Source organism: Pleurodeles waltl, chromosome 3_1 (assembly GCF_031143425.1).
Source record: "Pleurodeles waltl isolate 20211129_DDA chromosome 3_1, aPleWal1.hap1.20221129, whole genome shotgun sequence".
NCBI lineage: Eukaryota > Metazoa > Chordata > Amphibia > Caudata > Salamandridae > Pleurodeles > Pleurodeles waltl.
In genome coordinates, this window is record NC_090440.1 from 1,925,967,982 (window position 1) to 1,925,989,314 (window position 21,333).

At 42.0% G+C, this 21,333-nt stretch overlaps 1 protein-coding gene across 1 annotated transcript in view; it reads right to left on the bottom strand.

The window, feature by feature from the left end:
* The window catches only part of LOC138285789 (solute carrier family 13 member 2-like), a 700,806-nt gene that overhangs the window by 320,675 nt on the left and 358,798 nt on the right, over positions 1 to 21,333 (bottom strand). Inside the window, exons 9-10 of the mRNA XM_069226167.1 lie at positions 17,775 to 17,899; positions 1,235 to 1,357 (exon numbers count right to left, since the gene is read on the bottom strand). Coding sequence (XP_069082268.1) covers positions 1,235 to 1,357; positions 17,775 to 17,899 — 248 coding nt within the window. The remainder of the gene's footprint in view (positions 1 to 1,234; positions 1,358 to 17,774; positions 17,900 to 21,333) is intronic.

Sequence of the window (21,333 nt, forward strand, 5' to 3'; positions counted from 1 at the left end):
CTGGACAAATCATGACCATTTGGCCTCAAAAAGTGGGACTACCCACCACTGTTCTCAGCTAAAGTGAGAAATGCAAAGGTGATCATTACCTCAAAAACTTGATCCCTTCTACCACAAGTCAGTCAAGTGGGCAAGTGAAGCTTCGACATGATGAGTAATCTTCAAAGAATTTTCCCATCCTTGGTAGTGTCACAAAAGGTCTAAACTATGACTGACGTAATAAGCATCCACCTCAAGTACAGTAAAGGACTCTGTTTAGGAGCAATCCTAATAGTACAGCGGAAGCTACAGAGAATTAAAAACTGCCACCATAAAGCCTCCCCAACCTCCCAGTGCAGACCCACATCACACCTGGCCTTTTTTTCCATACAGGGGCTCCAGTAGCTAGATTGAGCACCTTTAAACCAATGTGTACAGCTCACCAAGTAATCCATGAGACTGTACCCGGCAGTTCTGTTTAATGTAATAACAGTTTAGTGGATGGTCGCCATTGGTTTTGATGGCTGTTCACCAAAATATTAACTCTTAAAGTAGGAGTTTGTTTCAGAAAAACAGAAAATTAATGACTCCCACACAGTGGGAGCTTTCTCTTAGGTTGAAGGGGCCATTATTTTTTTCTGTCCTACAATGCCCAGGTTGCGTGGCTGTGATGGACAGTAAAGACCCTAAATAATGCAGGCAGTGTAGTGTTGTTTCTCCAATAGCCCCTTCTCCATTGGGCTGTCAGAGAAAGTATCCTATTGACGGTGCCAACAGGGGCTCCTTTAATGGACTACTTAAGGTCTGCGTGTCTCTAAAATCTGTTGCATTTATAAGAGCGTACCTATGTGCCAAAGTTTAAATCAGACCCCTACGTCCATTACAAACTAGTGACTTTGATCCTTACAAATTGATCAGTTGGTATGTGCAACTGCCACTTCTCCCACACTCTCCACAACAAATCCACATGTATGCTCTGCTATGCATGCTGCATTATGTTTGGAGCATGTCTTCGAATATCACACACTTCACCTAACATAGCACCGGTTGCTTGACCACTTCCAACCACAGAGCTCCAAAGAGGCACCCAGAATTGATGAGCAAAGTGGACTTGAGCCACTATACAAGTGCTCCAAAATAAAATATGATAAAACATTCAATTGTGTCCTTGGTGATTAATAAAGACACATGTCTTCATTAATCAGTGAAGGACTCCTTGTTACCCTATTTCTTGGATGAAACATTATTTACTTACTTGAATCCTAAAAACATAATCTGCAGCCAGAGGTAGGAGAATACAAGCAGCACAATCATGGTGGGAAATGCGAATCCAAACCAGGAGGCAAAGTTAATGACATTATTATTGTCCGGGAACAGCCTGTGTAAAAAACATAGAACAATTCTATCATTACTCTCTCAAGTCACAGGTATATCTTTACTTGTTCTCCATCAACCTCTGACAGCATAATTCCAGTTCTGATCTTATCTTTTGCATAGTATTATTATTATCAAGTGATTTCGTCTTATTGGATCAATTTAAGTGAGCCAAGATTGCAATTCCCAGAATGCATTGCTTTGTTAATTGAAAGCCAGGGCTGTAAACCTGTTATCTCAGAGATCCAGAATCATTTTGTTATCTCACACCACTGGAGAGAGGGGCAGAGGAGTCATTTATGTATGAAAATGAAACTAAGTAACATGAGGGTAATCAATGTGTAGGATACCATGCAGAGGAAAGGCATTCAGGAGTTACTCATATTCATGTTGTTGGGGTCAGATACAATCCTTGGGAAAGATACAATCCAAAGTAATGAAGAGAGGTATCTGGTTGTTAGTTGTATTCAGGCCTGAGGACTAGAAGAACCTCTATTGCAAAGGAAACAATCCAGAGATTTTATGAAAGGTACCCATGTTACCTCCAGTCATGCCTGGGGACTATGGGACAAACCCATTGCAAATGATACAGTCCAGAGGTTTGAAGAGGGGTATGCAGACATATATTACTTAAACACAAAAAGATAAGGTAACATAAGAGAAACCAAAACGTCTTCCCCTACTTTGAGATACAAGTCAGAACCCTATTGGACATCACAGTAGTCCTGTCAAGTCATGTGGAAAAGCCATTCTCTTTGGGAGAGGAAGCCCCAAAAAACTAAGGCCCATATTTATACTTTTTTAGCGCCGCATTTGCATTATATTTTTATGCAAAAGCGGCGCAAACTTACAAAATACAATTGTATTTTGTAAGTTTGCACTGCTTTTGCCTCAAAAAGCGGTGCGAATGCGGCGCTAAAAAAGTATATATATGGGCCTAAATCCCGTCACTTGTCCAGTCAAAATGTATTTAAGAACTCTTTTAATACACCAGGAAGAAGAGTCCGCCCTGGTGGAATGGTCCTACCAGAGAGGGGAGAGTTTGCTGATGATGAAGCATGACACAAATAGTGTGTGAGGCTTCCTCTCCCAATTGGCTTTCCCACGTCACATGACGGGATTATTCTGTTGTCCAAGTAGGGCTCTGACTTGCATCTCTAAGTAGGGGAAGATATCTTGGTTTCTCTTATGCTACTGTACTTTTTAGGTCGAGCATAAGCGTTTGACGTGTTGTATACTATTAAGTATACTTATACTGTGGGTTCCAGCGATTTCATTTGTTGGCTCCAGTGTCCTTTAAAAATCTTTGCTTGCTAGTGGTCAGTTCTGCCTCTTTGTCCTTCCTTTTTCACTTTGGGAGCAGCACCAACTACTGTATAATTAAGCTATGTCCTGTTTATGTCTTCTGTAGGCGACTTCTTTTTTTAGTATTTGCCTGTTGGTCTTACACTGTGGGTGTACGTTCAGTCCCTCCTCCCCACCAGCTCCCTCTGCAAACATAAAACCAACAGCAGAGGGAGGCTTTTCCAGTCACCCTTGTTTATCTTAGCTCCCACGTTTGGCTTGGAATGGAGAGCTTTAATTTACTCGTTGCCTCTGCCATGGCCAGAAAAGACCAGCTGCTGTGCTTCAATCGGAGCTGCTTTAAGGGTGTGCCCTGCTGATTAGTGACTGAAAGCGCGATGTTTGTATGAATATGATCCCACAAGCCTGCATTTAAATACAGCAAAAATGCAACTTACAATTTATTTAGACAAACTAAATACGCTGTAAAAAATTAGAAACAGGCACAAAAACGTACAGAAAACACTGCGAGGGCAGCTCTGGACCCCACATGACTACAACTGGCATTGCCTTTTGGAGGGGTCCCTTGAAATCGCCCTCACTCTCTACGTGTTGTCCTTCCTTTCCTCCCATCCCTGCTAGTGGATATAATGATGCCCTCAAAATCAAGTCCTCAATTTCAGCTCTAATGTTTTATACGTAGAAGACAGAGACAAACGTCATGTCGCTGTTATGTAACATTACATAGTGATGATATGAATATTGTCTTTAGGCAAAATTGTTTTATATTTCGAAGTGCACAGTTTATGGGATGTCACTTTTACGTGTATGACGTTCTACGTTCAGAAGCTATTGGGGTGCTCTTATTTAGCTGCCTTAAAATTGGTTTTATTTGCACATCTATTGTACTGTTAGCAGAGGCCCCAGAGACATGTTTCACATTGTTCTAATAGTCAAATTACTCGTTTTGCTCCTGGTCAATCAAATCACCATTGCTTTGCACATGCTTAGTAACCGATGCGCTTTAAAGGAGATGCCTTTGTGCATCACATAACGATATGTACATAGCATCTGACAGTCTACGCATCTCCGACCAAGGAAAACCCTCCCTTCCCATAACCTTTCATTCTTTCGAAGACATCATAAACATTATTATTTAATTTTTGGGGGGGCACGTCAACTAAAACTGACAGGTGCCGAGACAAATGTTTTCACAAAGCTTGCCTTTGCTCTGTTGAGAGTGACAATGTGACAAGATTTTGTTCAGGAGTTCCTCATTTAGCAGTCAGGCAAGCGAAGTCACACAGGTGACATTTCCAGTCTGCAGGCACAGGCCCACAATTCTCTTCATCACATTCCCCATCTTCTTGTAATTGATGCAAAACACATTATCAGAAAAGTTCAGTTAGGAATTTCCAACACTAATAGCTCTAACTTGAGCAAACGCGAGACCCATTGCATTGCAAATGCTTCTTTATGTTTGTGTCTAGTCTAGTGAGGACGTACGGTGGCACTTATCTCCCCCTCTCCAATTTGTGTGATTTAAATGCGGACATATTTACCATTCATTGCCTGGGGTCAGGGTCTATAAGACAATCCATTGGCTGTAGACAATTACATGTAAGTAGAAAAGATATAAAGGCTTTACCTTAACCCCTAGTCTATAGCTAAGAGATAATGCAAAAGAAAGACACACCTCAGAGAACTGATGAAGATATGCAGTTGTTGCTATGATTCACAGTATACAGCTAGGAGACCATGCACTGGAAAAGGTGCAACTGAAAGTATTATCCCAAAGGTTAAATATTTTGGAGAAACAAATAAACATGAGGACTATTTCACACACCATTTCTCCCAAAGTTACTTCAGAGTGAGGGAGGTCTGTTCCTCAAGCTGGTGCCATCATTCTGGAGAATTAGAGACGGGCCTACTCAGTTGCAACCCCTGTGAATCATTCTTTGTTGCGAGTAAGGATCTAGAAACTAGCTTATCCAGAACTAAGTAAAAAATCTCTTGCCCAGCACAGTCATGGCAGATACAGTCTACTAGAGGTCCTGGAACAGTGACGCTAAAGAAAGGAGAGAAAATAGGAATTGCTTTCTTGGGAAGAGCTGAGCCAGTCACTGCCAGTGTACACACTGATTTCCTGCTATACAATCACCAGGGTTTCTGGCAGTATTCCAGCATCGGAGGCTGAAAGTGATTCTGGTCACTGAGTTCTGAATGGTCTGCAGCCTTTTGGTAAGTTTTTATTGTTCCAACATAGAGGGTGTTTCTGTTGTCCAGCTTGCTTGTGACCAGGGCATGTATGATGGTTTTCAAGGTGCTGATTGTGAGCCATTTGAAAACCTTCTGCAGACTCTTCATGGTATGAAAGCATGATGACATTGACTTGGGCAGTCATGTCAAGTTTGCTGTTGATGACAATCCTGAGGTTCTTGGCATAGGTGGCGGGGTGGGTAGTTCTGTAGGCCACCAGTTTGAGTGCCATGGTGATGTGCTCTTTCCAAAGAACACAATTTTGGTCTTATCGGTGTTCAGCTTTAGACAGCTGGTCTTTATCCAGTGGGTGATTCCAGCCATGCAGGCTTTGAACTTGATCTGGATATTGTGCGTTGGTAGACCTGTCAGCTTTAGGGTGGTCTCCCCACAACTTTTTAACTATCCTCATCCATTTTTCTGACCTCGTTTTTGCTGGTATTAGGACTCTGTGCACTTTACCACAGCTAACCAGTGCTAAAGTGTTTGTGCTCTCGCCCCTAAACATGATAATATGGCTTATGTCTAATTGGCATATTTAATTTACTTATCAGCCCCAAGTAAAATGCACTACATGTGCCCAGGGCCTGTCAATGAAATGCTACTTGTGGGCCTGCAGCACTGATTGTGCCATCCACCTAAATGCCCCTTTAAACTTGTCTCAGGCCTGCCATTACAGAGCCTGTGTGTCCAGTTTGAAATGCCATCTTGACCTGGAAAAATACCTGTTACCAGGCCCTATACCTTCACATGCGACGCCGGTAACAGACTTTCCAGCTCTTCGGTTGTTGGGTCGGAGGCTTATCATGGTCTTCAGATACTCCTTCCATCTTTCGGCATATCATCCTTTAATATACTAGTGGTTCATTGGAATTCTGGAACACCTTTGGGTACTTCCATGCTTTGGAGCCTTGTAAAAGTCAACTCTGACGAAACACGTGTCAGCTGTTTGTTTTTCTGAACATGAGAATTGCATTTGCCTTCTGAAACTGTGCCCAAGATGTCCTATTGGGCCAGTTGTCATTTTCATCCAGAGACATTATAGAAGAATAAAGTGAAACTTTCACATATCTGCGATGTGCCGTTGTTTTCTCTTTTACCTTCCTTTTTAGTGTCCTTGGGGAAGGCCCTAGGCAGTCTAGGGGGTAGGATGCAATGTTTCTCAAAAGTAGGGCATGCACTTTAAAGTTTTATTTTTCCTGATAGTGAAACACTCTTAAATTAATTTTTCACTACTGCAAGGCCTATCTCTCCGTTAAGATAGCATTGGAGTTGTCTTATTACATTGCATAAGTGCAATTTCCAAATGGGAAGAGCTAACTCCCTCAAGTTTGGTGTCTCTGGAATCACAGTTGCCATTTTCTTATCTTAGTCATTTGGTATCTGCAGCATGTCTCTGGTCACATGACTGGGTGTAGTTGGTAGTTGGGTTTTGTGTTTTCCTCCTAGACAGCCACACACAATGGAAGCTTATGTATGACTTGATGGGCCATCCTGAGCAGGACGGGAGGGTCAGATAGACACAGCTTCACTTACATCTGAATAGGTTGGATCCTGACCACACACAAAGAACCTAACAACCCTGTATTGCCATTCCAGCCAGCTTGGAACTAGGGCAGGGAAGGCAGGGAGTTCTCTGCACTTCAAATCCACTGTCTAGAAGCTTTGCTCACCTCCCAGAACTAGGGCATCAGGATATAAAAACTGGACCTCAGACACCACAACTTCAGTACACTGGTCCTGTGAATACTCTGCTAGGAAGAAGGACTGCTGTGCTGCTGAAGGACTGGCACTCTGCTGAACTCCCGCTTTGCTCTGATGATCTGCTGCCTGCTGCCCTCTGGCCTGGGTGAGAAGGACTGGACCTGCATCTCTTAAACTCAGAACCCAGAGTGACTCTAAGGGATAGTTGGTGGGCCTCCTGATCTGACGCCTTAGGGACATAACAGGCTTCCAACAACCTTATGTAACTGGACTCTGCCGTCTGTGAGTCTGCCCTGCCAAATGGTGCCACCCCAGTCCAGGACCCTTGGAAGTCAGTCTAAGGTGCTCTGCCAGCCTGTGGGTCCAGTGGAACCTGTGCATCTCCTCCGTTTTTCTTTGTGGGGCAACCCTAAGCAGAACCGATGTATTGCTCCTGCTGTGGACCTGTCGTAAAGACCCACATCGCTGCCACAGCCCTCACCTTCATAAATGCTGCTGTGTGACCCTTCCCCAGTGCAGGCCCTCGCATCTTTGGTGAGGGCAGCCTCGATGAGGACACCTGACTCGGCATTGCAACCTTGCAGCTCTTTGGAACTGACAACACGCACCAACTGCGTGTCACATCCCCAACACTGGACTTTGCATCGCAAGTCCCGTCAACAGGATGCTGGATGTTTACACAACACTGCAGCCTCAACACATTTTGGGACTGATGCTTTGCCTTAGTTGAGCAACGCTTCTTCGACTCCGATCCACGCAATGCTCTGCAACCCGATTGAAGGTACTTTTGTTCAGCTGGCCTAACTGGGTTCCCGTAGCCGGCCTGTGCTCCATCGCCATTGGCCTGAACTTGTGATTGCGTCCTGGTCCAGCGCGACCAGATGTCCACAGTTGGAGCTTTATGCTTTTTAGCACTATTTTCACCTAAAACTTCAAAATATAGTATCTCTGGTTCTACTAATTGGATTGTTGTCGTTCTGATCTTGTTTTGTTTATTAAAAGCTACTCTATTGCTCTAACTTTGTTGTAGGTTCCTTTTATGATGTGTTTTCACTGTGTTACTTTTTTAAGTGATACACGAGTACTTTACACATTGCCTCTAAGTTAAGCCTTACTGGTCTGTGCCAAGCTATCATGGGGGTTGAGCACAGGTTAATTTGGGGTTTTGCTTGTGCTTTACCCTGACAAGGACTGTGGCTTCTGCTTGACCAGGGCTCACAACCCAGTCAACCAACAACCCAATTTCTTACATGTGCCTTGTACGTGAGGGAGAGAACGAGCTGCATGTCATCGGCATAAGAGAGGACCTTGATATCGTGAGTTTTCCGTGTGCATAGGATTTGTGCAAGTAGGAGTCCAGACAAGCGGAGGTGTCTGGAAGTTGTGTGAAAGCAGATGTGATTTTTGTGGTATGCTGGACCAGTGTTATGCAGTGCCTTGAAAGTGTGGGGGAGGAGTTTGAATTGTGGTCGTTTGTGAATGGGAAGGCATGATATTGGGATCATGTATGAGTTAGAGAGGATTGGGGTCAGGGAGTATCTGTGCCGATCTCCGCAGACAAGGTCACAGGCATCAGAGGTGTACGGTGCCAAGCTTACTCAGTACGTCCTTCCTAGCAGGAAGGAGCAGATTCATCTGAGTGGTATTCTGATAGAGTGTAGGCATTGGATGAGGATCAGGTGGCAGACTGTGTCAAATGCTGCTTAGAGGTCTAGGAGGATGAGGGCCGCCATATCTCCTCTGTCCAGAGTCATGCAGATATCGTCCATGGTAGCGATGAAGGCAGTTTCTGCACTGTGGTTTGAAACCAGACTGAGTGGTGTTGAGGACGTAGTGGTGGGCAAGGTATTCGGTGAGGAGCCTGTTAATGATTTTCTCTGAGACCTTGGTTGGGAATGGTAGCAGGGAGATCAGTCTGTAGTTGGTGAGCATTGAAGGATCCACAGAGGGTTTCTTCAATAATAGAAGGACAGTTGTGTGTTTCCAAACATATGGGAAGATTGCGGAAGAAGTGGAGGCATTCAGAATGAGTATGAGAATGGTGCTGATTGGTTGCAGTTCCTCTGGAGTAGGCGTGGTGGGGCAGAGGTCGAATGGGGCTCCTGACTGGATGAGCTTGATGGTGGCAGCGGTTTCTTCTGGGATGATGACAGGCCATGTGGTTAGCACTGGTTCTTTGGATAAGGTCAGGAGGTGTTTGGTGAGGTCTGTCAAGTCCGGTTGCAGGCTGAAATTCCTGTAAATGGTGGTGTTTTTGTTGCTGAAGAATTGTTAGAGAATGTGGCAGAGTTCCTGGGAGGGAGTGATTGAGGTTGAAGCGGCCGATAGTGAGGTGAAATCCTTCCCAATGGCGAAGATTTCTTTGTTCTGTTTGTGCTAGCATCGATGCAGTGCACCAGAGAGGCACTATTGATGGTCTGGATCATTTGGTGGTAGTATCTCAGGGCAAATTTGAAGGTCCTCCTGTCAGCATTGTCCTGGCTCATTCTCCATTTGTGCTCCAGTTATTTGCAGTGCTGTTTCCTCAGTCTGAGTTCCTCCACATACCAACTGGCCTGAGGTATTTGAGGGGGGATAGGGAGTCAGCACAGGACGTGATCCAATTGTTGAAATTCTTGATGGCTTTGGGGTCAATGGGTATTAAGAGTGGTGTTCTAGACCTTGTCAGTGATGCTGTTCCAGTTTGGGATGGCTGGTCTGAAGGTGGTGTGTGTGTTGCACTGGAACAGGGATGCTGAACTTGACAACACTGTGGTCTATCCAGGGAACCGGTGTTGGTTCATTGACTTGGACATATCTAAGTGAGATGTATGTATACTTCACCACACACCAGCAGAACAAATTTGTTGCATCGCCGGCATTATGCTGTGCCCACATTAAACACACCTTGTTACTGACTGTTACCATAGCTAGCCAGTTAACACCTACCTCAAAAGCAAGCAGTGTCTTGTTGCTGCGGTGGTGTTGGATCACTGATAAAATATTGTGGCGAAAAATATTGTTGACAAATATATTGTGGCAAAATATTGTTTGACACTAATATCATCTGAAAATTTACAAGAGTATTGCTTTTAATGTGAATAGAGTTTAAAGTATTGAATGTTAAATATTTTATTAATATAAATGTAATATAATGTGAATTAAATGAATTCCACTAATATTTATCACTGTCTAAATAAATATATACTTATATAAACACACAAACATATATATATGTGTGTGTGTGTGTTTATGTTTATATAAATATATATATAGAGTGCAAAATATTTAATAACAATATTTATTTTACATTATAATTCTTTTATATTTGAAATGTAATACTGTGAAAATATATAGGGGGCTTGATTCTATTAAATAAAATACTGGATTTATACTTTGAGCACATGTGCATCATCTTTCCTTGTTTCCTTGGAGATGGATATATATATATATATATATATATATATATATATTCATAGTACTACATTTCAAATTTCAAAAAATATATATATTCGTGGATCTGGCTGTTATCTGGAATGGGTACCTAATCCTGAGCATCGTTTTTATTTAACACGTTTTAGGTTAAACCTTGTTCATTTTTTTGGTTGCTCATCCTTTACAGGGAAGCTGGTTTGCATTCCTACCATGTTGTCCTCATAACGATATCAACAAGCAATTATGTTTACATTTCATGTTCCTGTGTGGTTTTTATTCTGTTCCTGGGAAAACGTTTTTACGTCCTATTTTACTCTCTTTTTGCTGTTGATCTACGAAACTTCTACAATGTCTATTGTCTGTTATATTCGTGCTTCCATTAAGATCAGGAAAGATATGTTCTGACCAATCCATGGTTGCCCGGAATTCTTTTTTCTATTGTTTATTTTAATATACCTTGAAATAATTCTGAGCTGTGCACTTTTTAGCTTTTTTTCTTAGCAGTTTTCATTCTTCTAAACTTAGTATTTTGTAATATATTGTGTTTTTGTCCCTCTGGAAATTGCTTTAGTATAGAGACATTTCATATGTTTTTCTCATTTTAATGTACCCTGATGAAATCTGTTTTAATTACTTAAATTCTCTTGTATTGTAACACATCAAAATGTTGTGTTATCTGTACTTTACTTCTGAAGTCTTGCTATTGTGTACTTGTCTATGTTTTTTTACACCAAAATAAAGTTGTTCTTGAACCTTGATATTCATAGTACTACATTTGAAACATCAAACAATAATATAATGTGAAATAAATATTTTAATCTATGTTAAACTATATATATATATATATATATATATATATATATATATATATATATATATATATAATCCCTAAAAACTCATTTTATTTACTAAAAATATTATAAACATCAAAATAAATTAAAAAGTAACTATAAATAATGACAAATATAGAAAAACAAACACTTAGGGGGTCATTCTGACTCCCGCCGGCCGCGGTAATCGCAGGGCCGGCGGGAGCCGCCAGAATACCGCTGCGCGGTCAGAAGACCGCCGCGGTTATTCTGGGTTTCCCGCTGGGCTGGCGGGCGACCGCCAGAAGGCCGCCCGCCAGCCCAGCGGGAAACACCCTTCCATGAGGATGCCGGCTCCGAATGGAGCCGGCGGAGTGGAAGGGGTGCGACGGGTGCAGTTGCACCCGTCGCGATTTTCAGTGTCTGCATGGCAGACACTGAAAATCTTTGTGGGGCCCTGTTAGGGGGCCCCTGCAGTGCCCATGCCATTGGCATGGGCACTGCAGGGGCCCCCAGGGGCCCCACGACACCCCATACCACCATCCTGTTCCTGGCAGCTGAAACCGCCAGGAACAGGATGGCGGTATGGGGGTCGGAATCCCCATGGCGGCGCAGCAAGCTGCGCCGCCATGGAGGATTCTCCAGGGCAGCGGAAAACCGGCAGTACACCGCCGGTTTTCCATTTCTGACCGCGGCTGTACCGCCGCGGTCAGAATGCCCATGGGAGCACCGCCAGCCTGTTGGCGGTGCTCCCGCGGTCCCCAACCCTGGCGGTCTCGGACCGCCAGGGTTGGAATGACCGCCTTAATGCTATAAAATCAGCTTAACCAATATTATGAAAACTATTGGAGTGTAAGAATTTTAAACACACTATTCCAAATCTAGTTTATGAAATAATTGGGAAAGTATTGGACTTCGATGGGCTTATGGTTACTATTCCTATGCCAGTCACCACAGTAGTAAGGAAAATGTTGGGCTTCAGAGGAGTTAGATTTAGTGTTATTAACACATTCACTGCAACAGTGGGGAGAGTGTTGGACCTCAGAGAGGTTACATTTACTATTCCCACTGCAGTCTAAACAACAGTAGGGACAGTGAGTAGACTCTGGAGGGGTAAAATGAAGTATTTCCACTTGTCTGTGCAAAAGTAGGGAAAATGTTAGACTTTGGATTGACTACATTTAATATTCCCACTCCAAACAGTGCAACCGTAGGGAAAGTGTTGAACATCGAAGGATTAAAATATATTATTCCCACTCCAGTCTGTGCAACAGGAAGGAAAGCATTTGATTTCAGAGGGGTAAAATTTACTATTCTCAGTCCAAACAGTGCAACAGTAGGGAAAGTGTTGTACTTAGGAGTGGTTAATTTTACTATTGCTACTGCAGTCTAAGCAAGAGTAAGGAAAGTACTTCACTTCAGACACCTTACATATATGAGTAATCCCATTAATGTAGAAAATTATTAAGCTCTTAGTATAAAAACTATTAGCATGAAAATAGATATATATGTAGAAAAAAACTGAAAAGAATTTACATAATTACTATTGAATAATTATCAATTATTAAATAATTGCTATTATTATTAGCCTTCCACCCTATACTCCTACACACCTCATAGCCTGCACATAAAATCTAGAAGAAAAAAAAAGTATTTTGTAATGTACATATTTAAAATCAGTTGAATATTAAACAGAAAATAGTTGTTAATTAATTATCTCCTAATTAACTTCTCAACCTAGACCCCTACAAACCTAGTAGCCTGCAACAAGAGTATAATCAAAATAAATAAGTATTCCATAATTTACAAATTCAGTTAAATAATTAACTAACAAATAGTTAATAGTTAATTATTACTTTATTAACTCCCACCCTATACCCTTACAAATCTAGCATCCCACAAAGAAATCATAAGTAAAATCAATAAGTATTCTATAGTTACATAATAAAAATCAATAAAATAATTAATTGCCAATTAATTATTTGTCAATAATTACTTTATTAACTTCCCACCCTGTACCCCACAAACATAGCCCCCAAATAACATATAAAAAATCAGTATTACATACCATGCATAATAAATGTCAATCACATAATTTAATAACATTTATTAAATAATTCATAATTAATTATTAACTAATTAACTTCCCACCCTATCCTTCTAAGAACCTAACAACCTGCTGCAACACTATACATTTCTGTTAAAAACACATTAAAAAGTCTAAATCACTTACAATTAGAAAAAACATTTATAACATTTATATATAAACTATTTTAACACATAAAATTAATTAATAGATCAATGAAAGCACTTTAAAATACGGTATTTTAACCATTACATTACTCAAAACGATATTAAAAACATCAATATTTTTCAAACGATATTCCTTCCCTCAAAAACAATATCCTTGTCAACAATATTCCTGCATCACTATAATTATATATCACAATGTTTTATTTGCAAGGTTTCTTTTTCTGATATTTACACCTCGATATTTTGCCCAAGCATCATGGTGTTTCAACCGCAACATCCATCATAGGTAAGAGTACAACAAATCCTCATGTTTCTTATAAAATACTATGAAAACTACTGAACAGTGTAACTTTCGTCAATGAGAACCCTACAACAGAAAAGGGTGCCCAGGCTCCAAATAGACCATGGGGTCATGATAGTGGTAGAATTTGTGCCAAACAAATATTGGTAATATAGCAAACGATAACATAACATACACACTCTGATTCCCATAGCTAGCTGCAGCAAGAGAGGTCAAAGCAGGAGGTGGCAGAAATGGGTTCATAACCTTACATCACGTGAGTGCGTCTAAGATATCATTCCACATTTTCAGGTTATAAACATAAACAAGCATTTGCAATGCAACAGGTCTCACATTTGCTATTAGCGCTGAAATGCATAACTGGACTTTTCTTGCCACATAAATTGGCCAACCCTGCCACATAATAGGTCCTCTCTGCCACATAATTCTAGTGGCCCTGCATATTACTAAAGCACTTTCATTTACCTTCTTCCTCTATCTTTATCTCTATCGAGCAGAATTCTGTTTTTCTGGGGTTTAGGCCTAACCAAACACCAAACACTGGAGAAAAGGTGGCTTATCCCATTGCAAATGGTGGTACCACAGACAATGTCGTAAGCGGTTGGTTTAGAAACAGACGCCTCGGTGCCTTGAACCAAAATAGCATTAATATTTATTTCCCAGGTTTTAGTTATGGTGGAAATCAAATAAGAGGCAGAGTGTGCGGTTTCCAGCCTGCTATTTCTCTGAAAACAACCAAAAACAAGTAAATAGCGTGAAATGCATTTTTCCTCGTATGTACTGTATATGTGGTCCAGCCTTTTGTCCTGCTTAACATGGACCTAACCCTGTACCTTTATAGATCTGAAGGTGTGTATAGCTCAAGTGACCAGCATGCAGAAATCATATGAAAAAGGATGGCTCTGTGAGTAAGTAGCGTGGAGTAGTTCTGTACTTTCTATGGTAGTTTAGTATGTCTGCCTAAAGTCAGGTAACTGTATTCAAAGGCAAGACTTATTGGCTTTATCAATATTTGTTGTTAAATTCAGTGCTTTAAATGGGCCGGTACTGTCGGGTCCTGAGTACCGTCACTTTTTTATTTTGAGAGGGAGAGTACCGGCTCTTCTCAAGAAAAACGTAATACTTTTAGTTAGAGAGTACCGGCACTTCTCAGAAACAAGCCGGTACTCTGATACAGAGTACCTGCACTTCTATTTTTCCATTTCAAGCACTGGTTAAATTGGTCTGAGGAGGCGTATTACACTCAAATTACCAGTGGTATGATGAAATGTAAAGCTTTGAGGAGGTCAATCCACTTCTCTATAAATGGGATAAAGTTTGGGTTTCTGCATTTTGATTTTCTTTGTGATAAAGCGCTCTGATTCTGTGACTGTGGCTTTATAAAAAACAAAGATCTGAAAAATCCTAGTACATGTGCGACAGTAAAAGCGAAGTCCTGCCCAGCTTTAGTAACGCCACCCTAAAATGAAAAATGGAAATTACACGCACTCCAGGAAATCAGCTGTTGCGGCAACTCTAAACATACCTAAAAATATCAACACGAATAAAAGCAATCAATGCCCTGTACTGGACTCATATCTAAGGCTCACGTGATTTGAAACACCTTGGTCAATCGGGAATCTTTTGGGCCCTATTATGCTGCAAAAAACAAAAGCGCCTGCTAGAAAGAACAGAAAACATTCCTCCAGGCCCCACGTACAGTGACTGAATGAAAGGGTTTGTTAACAAACACTAGGGCTGAAGCTCGGCAGCTCTTTTGAATTCTGCTGATATGGTGGAAAGCGATGCTATTCTGAAGTGTCGAGGCGGCGTGCAAGCAAGGCACCTGCCGGCAAAGAAAAAGGCAGGGAGAGCAAGCAGTCATTTAATGAAACAAAAACCGTGTGTAAATGTTGATAGGTTTCACGCCATTATCGAGAAACAAACAAATGCTACGACTATGCAAAAATCTAACTGATAGAATTTTAATTACCACATCTTCTGTCTTTGCTTTATAATGCAGAGAAACATTTCTGGCTGTGTCCGCAGAAGTTGTGTAATAACGCTGAACGCAGCAATTCATTTTACATGATCCCGTGTACCCACTTTGCCTTTCCCAAATGCCATACTGAGGTTTTCCGGAGACGCAGTTACCTCAAATCCAGCGTGCCAAAGCCCGCCAAGTGCCGGGGTTAAGGCATATTGGAGCACAGCCATGTTTTACTTCACACCATTCTTACACGGTTAAGCTGTATACTGCTGTGGCAAGCTGAGCATTTTTCAGTGCTTTTTTCGTGCTTTACTATTTAACAGGCTGCTCAGGTTTCTCTTCTCTGGCGATGTGTCCTTAGAAGAGCAGAGTAGAGCAGAGCTTAAAAGAGAAACCCAGTCACTCCGAGGATGGCGTGCTAACTAAGGCATGCAAGCACGCTGACGGACACGCGCCCAGGTAGAGATGTAAAGCACAAATATCATTACTCAAAGTGACATAAAAGTTTAAAAACTCAACACACATACACACAGAGAAGAAAACAGACATACACATATACAAACGCCGTCTTGCTCATAGACACAAATAAAGGCGGCATCTACAACACAGCGTAATTTGTACACCACGCAGGATGTACAAAAGAAAACAAGCATTTGGAATGCAATAGTCTCGTGTTTGCTCCAGTTAGAGCTCATAGCGTTGTAAATTACTTACTGGACTTTTATTGCCACACAGACTGAAAATAACAAAAGGAAGAGAGTGAGGGCGAGCTGGCCCTGGAAAAGCCCCCCTCTGCTGTTGGTTTATGTTTACAGAGGGAGCTGGTGGGGAGAAGTAACTGAACAAGCACCCACACTGTTGAGGTGAAACAGGCAAATGCCAAAAAAAAGCCCCTTACAGAAGAGATAAACAGGACATAGCGTAATTACGCAGTACTTTGTGCTGCTCCCAAAGTGAAAAAAAGGCAGGACAAAGAGGCAGAACTGACCACTAGCAAGCAAGGATTTTTGAAGGACACTGCAACTAACCAATGTAGAAGCTGGAACTCACTCTATAGTATACTTAAAAGTATACAGCAGGCCGAACGCTAACGCTCGACCTAAAAATGATGTTTACCCTGAAAAGCAGGTCTTAATTCAGCCCTCTTGACATATATATTTCACACTGCTGCCACAAGGAGGTTATGAAATAGTTTTATTTCTATGTATTTGCAATGCAGTCTGTTGCTCATTTTGAAATGTGCTTCTGGATGTTTATGGTTGTGTCTGTAACTGGCAGCTTCTCTTGTGAACTTCTTGGCAGGTTTATGAGACTGTTGTAAGGATTTAGAAAATTGCACATCTAGCTCTCAATGGCCAAGTGCGTTGACTGGCGAGGCCTGAAGACTCTAGTATGTGGGTATTGGGGATTTAGGGAATTATCACGAGTACACCTAGTCTTGCGACGTTATTTCTGAATTGCTCAGGTTGCCAGTGCATGGATTAAGTGCTGGCCTGCTTCATGACTCTGTGACTTAGTACAGGTACCCCACTTTTGAGACAGCTTCTATAGGAGACTGTAGCAGCAAAATAAAACCAACACTTTTATAGTTGTTTGACTAGGAGGATTGACAGGTTGATACACAGCCTTTCATCGCTATGACTATAATTTACACAGTAACTACATATTGACACAAATCCCAAAATCACTTATGTGGCTGGCATAGGGGTTTGGAATAGGGTGACATAGCCTTTCAGAGTACAATGGAACATCCCAAAAACATTTAGGATGAGCAAATCGTAGGTTATTGTGGCCCCAAATGCACAACGGGACCATAATGATGATAGAAGTGTACTTATAAATGCTGGCAACATAACATAACAAGTTGCAACAGCAGAGGATTCAGAGGCTTATATTCTTAGAACAAGTTGGCTCAATAGAATGGCAGAGATGTACAACGTCTTTTACCTGTAGGGCCTTACAGGGCTTAAGGTGGGTGACTTAAGGCAATGTCACAGGAATACAAAGACTTTCACTACTAGGAATAGATGCCAACTGGAATTTCACAGGCATACAAGGCCTTTCACCTTTAAGATTAGGCATCATGATGGGAATGGCACTAGGACTCAGAGCATTACCACTCTGAAAGTGGTTCACGCTGTGGATTGGCAGAGGGACAAACAGCTATTCACCTCAGGATTGCTCAACCAATAAGCAGGGGATATCTGGCTGCTGTGTAAAAAAGTTCAACCCATCATTTTCTTAGTTGTTTTTGAAACCATTGTAAAGCACTCTAATGCTTGAACCTAGTCATTTATAAAAAAAAAAAATCGTAAAGTAATAAAGACAATTTGTGATATTTGCAAATGCATGAGCTTGCCATATCTTCTTCTGCTTCTGGGAAATATCACAGAGTTTTTACCAGAAAACAGATATTACCAACACTTACTCATCCATCTGTCCTTTTAGCACCAAGTTGGGAGCGGTGCCCGTGAGCGTGGCAATGCCCCCAATGCTGGCAGAGTAGCAGACACACAGACTCATGCCTTTGCACAACTTCAGGTGGTTCTCCTCCTTCATACGATTCTCCTCCTCTGACAGTATCTGTCCTTCATCCTTGCGGTAAGTGTGTCCATTACCTAGAGAAAAAACAGATGTGCTGACCAACTCAGAGACTCTCTGGGCTATCCTGGGGATTACTGCATTGATACAATGGAACATCCCAAAAAGTTCTTAGAATATCAAAACTTTAATTATTATGGTTCTGAATGCACAATGGGGCCATAATAATGGTAGAAGTTCACCATAAAATGCTGGTAACATTACGTCATCAAGATTATTTATTTGCTGCACAATATATGAATGTTCCCCAATCCCTCCCTCAGGATTATTCACTGCCCAGAGCGGGGCTGTTTTACACCAAAGGATCAAGCATCCAAAAAGGACATTTAGCCTGCCTCCCAGCGCTAAACCCCCAATCCTCTTCTGAACTCCCAACCTCCTACCTGGCTGCAGCCATTTGACATTTGTTACTGAGCCTAAATTGCAAGGACCTGACCAAGCGTTGTTCCACTGCTTTTGAAGTGCTTTGCATTGGATGTCTATGCCCTGTTATACATTTAAACCTCATACCTTCCCTCATGCTGCATCCATTTACAGTGGCCATTTAAGCAGTCTCCACCATTTTGATGATTCGTTCATGTTGGTTGCAATGTTGATTTAACAAGAAAAGGGTTTTGAAAATTGCTTGGCCATCCCACTCTTGAAAAACAATCATTGGATAGTTTCAACCCAGCTAGGTATTGCCATATTGCAGGAGCCTATTTGCTAGGAGCATTCAAAATTCAATTGAAGTATAAAAACAGCCCTCCTGGATATGTCAATGACTGGATGCAGTGAAGATCTCTCCTGTTTCCTTTATGATTGCCTGAAGAAAGACTACTTTGTGATAGAGTACAGAACGAGTCTGGTGTAATCTCCCAAGTTTAATCCAACAAAAAGCTGTGCAGATAAAAGGAATAAAAAATAATATCAAAATTGTATGAGCTATGTAATGAACATGGAGAAAAATAGGGGATCCGGTGACGTTGTACAGCACCTGTAACAAGAGGGCTGCATACTAAGTAGTTTCATGGGCCCGGACCTCATGGAGTCATAACCTGCAACTGGGGGTGATGGAGCATTCGGCCAACAATAAGTTACCTTTGATCCTAGGTGATCGCTGCCTAGTCGGGTCTGCCACATGTGCACCAGTATGCACTAGTCAGGTCTGCCACTTGAGCACCAGGAGCAAAACGAACAGATGAAGGACGGAATGCTGAACAATGATAACATTCACCCCCATTCTCAAAGATCTGGGTTTAATCCATCGTTTTTTTGCCCACCACACCACCCCAGTTTGGACACAGCCATATGCAAATCAGTCTTGACCCTGTTCCCCATGGGAACACTCCAGCCCAAACTGCCAGGCCTGGTCCTCTCTGGACCAGAATCAAGCATCCTGGGACCGGTTTTGGGGGTATCATCCTCATCAGCCAGGCTAGCTTGAGTCCTGTGGCAGAGGGGCATGCTGCAGAAAATGTTGTGGGCTGTGAGAAGGTACAGCTCACATAGAGACCGCAGATTAGAGGTAAGATCATCTGTCTGGCAGGGGACCTTTTCACACAGTACAAAACCCTGTACTCCTAATGAAATGCCACACAGCGCTGGAAGATAAGAAACTCAGAGAACTGGCAATCTGTGGTAGGAGATTGGCTGGACACGTGTGTCTCCCAGGGTATTAAGGATCTTGTGGAAACAATGGAAAGTCAGTTGTGACTGTAGTAATATTGAGTGCAGAGATGAATGCAATGGTGGTTATTCTATTAGGGCAGAGGAGCGTCACACCCTGCAGACAGTGCAGCAAGCATAGCAAATAAAATGGTTATGAAGAAATTTAATTTCCATTTTATATTTCAGTTCAGGTGAGCCAAGTGGCAGAACTGGGTGGGGTCATAGCTGTTGACTGGCAGCAGGGAGCAGTAATGCTGCTCCAATATAAACTGTGCATGTCACTTTGGCAGGCTATCTTGTGACAGCCAGCCTGACATGAACATTTTAAACTTCTCGCCTCAGGGTGGAGAGCAGGTGAAGGTCCCCTGTGTCTGAGGGAGTGTGGATGCAGCCTGCTCCAGCCACTCCTGGTGCTTCTCTCATGCTGCTAACATTATCAGCAGCTTGAGAGCAGCATCAGGATTAGTTAGTAGTGTGGCTCTGAGACTCCTTGCTGCCTTGGAGCCTCGGACTGCAGCAGGACTGAAGAGGAACACAAGGACAATGACGTGGGTATGTCATCTATTTTAATTTTTTTAATAAAACTGCATTCATTCCCACTTTCAGGTAGTTTGAGAAACTCACACTGCCTTGCTTTAGGCTCAGCTCCAGAGCTCTCAGTCATGGCCCATTATAAACACTGTTTATAAGGACCACAGTTGAGAGCTGTGCATGTTTTTTACAGTGCCTGTGAGTCAGAAATTTTGCCCCACCGTATTATAATGTAAGTGGATGCTATTGGATGAATGATGCCTTCTGAGACAGCATCGGACATTATCATAAGCTAAATAGACGACTCTGCATGTCATTCAGGCAGTGCTTCGATGTGGTCATCAGGTACTGATTGAGGGTGTATGGAGACCCGATAGCGACTGTGAGTCTATGCTGAGGAATGTAAAATGGCAACTTAGTCTACACAACTGGCTGGCACTGCAATGTTCACTACCTTGTAGTTTGACAAACCCCTAACGTAGAAAGTTCACCGTTGCAACGGCCAACAAATAAGATGGAGCTATAAATGTACAGAGAAATGGGGCAATATTGAAAGTCAACAGGGATTCACAATAAAACACAATCTCTATAACTGTGAATGTAAGTGACTGATCAAAAAAGATAGACGATTGGGCCTGGGGTGTGGCCGAACTGACGGGGGTTACATAATAGGCAAAAAAGACAACAAGCAACTCCAAACAACCCTGCCTAATGTTTGACTTCGAAACAGCAGCATGAGCAAAGCAAAAAGGTGCAGAAGGTAGACTATGGAGCATGGCAGAAGAAACAGTCACTTCAATGCTGGATTAGGATGTAAAGGGGGATGAAACGATGGTGAAGAAGGGGAGTTTTGCACTACCGACGGCAAAATGGACACTTTTGCTCACCGTCTGAATGAGATGAAAGATTGCCTAGACAAACAGAATTTTATGTCAAGACCGGAGGCTCCTATTATGCATTCTTATCTTGCTTTAATTAATATAGCAGCAGCCAAGAACTACAAATCCCAATGGACTTAGTGACAAACTAGCCAATGTGAAGAAAAAACGTAGGAACGATAAGCACCAATAAGGTAACAGCTGACACTATAGAGTACACACTTGACAGCAAGCAGCCCTCTTTTCTTGCTGCTCGCAGTCAAGATAAGTACTCTTTTACGGTTATTTCACAACTTTATTTACAGTATATTTTATGTGTGCATATGT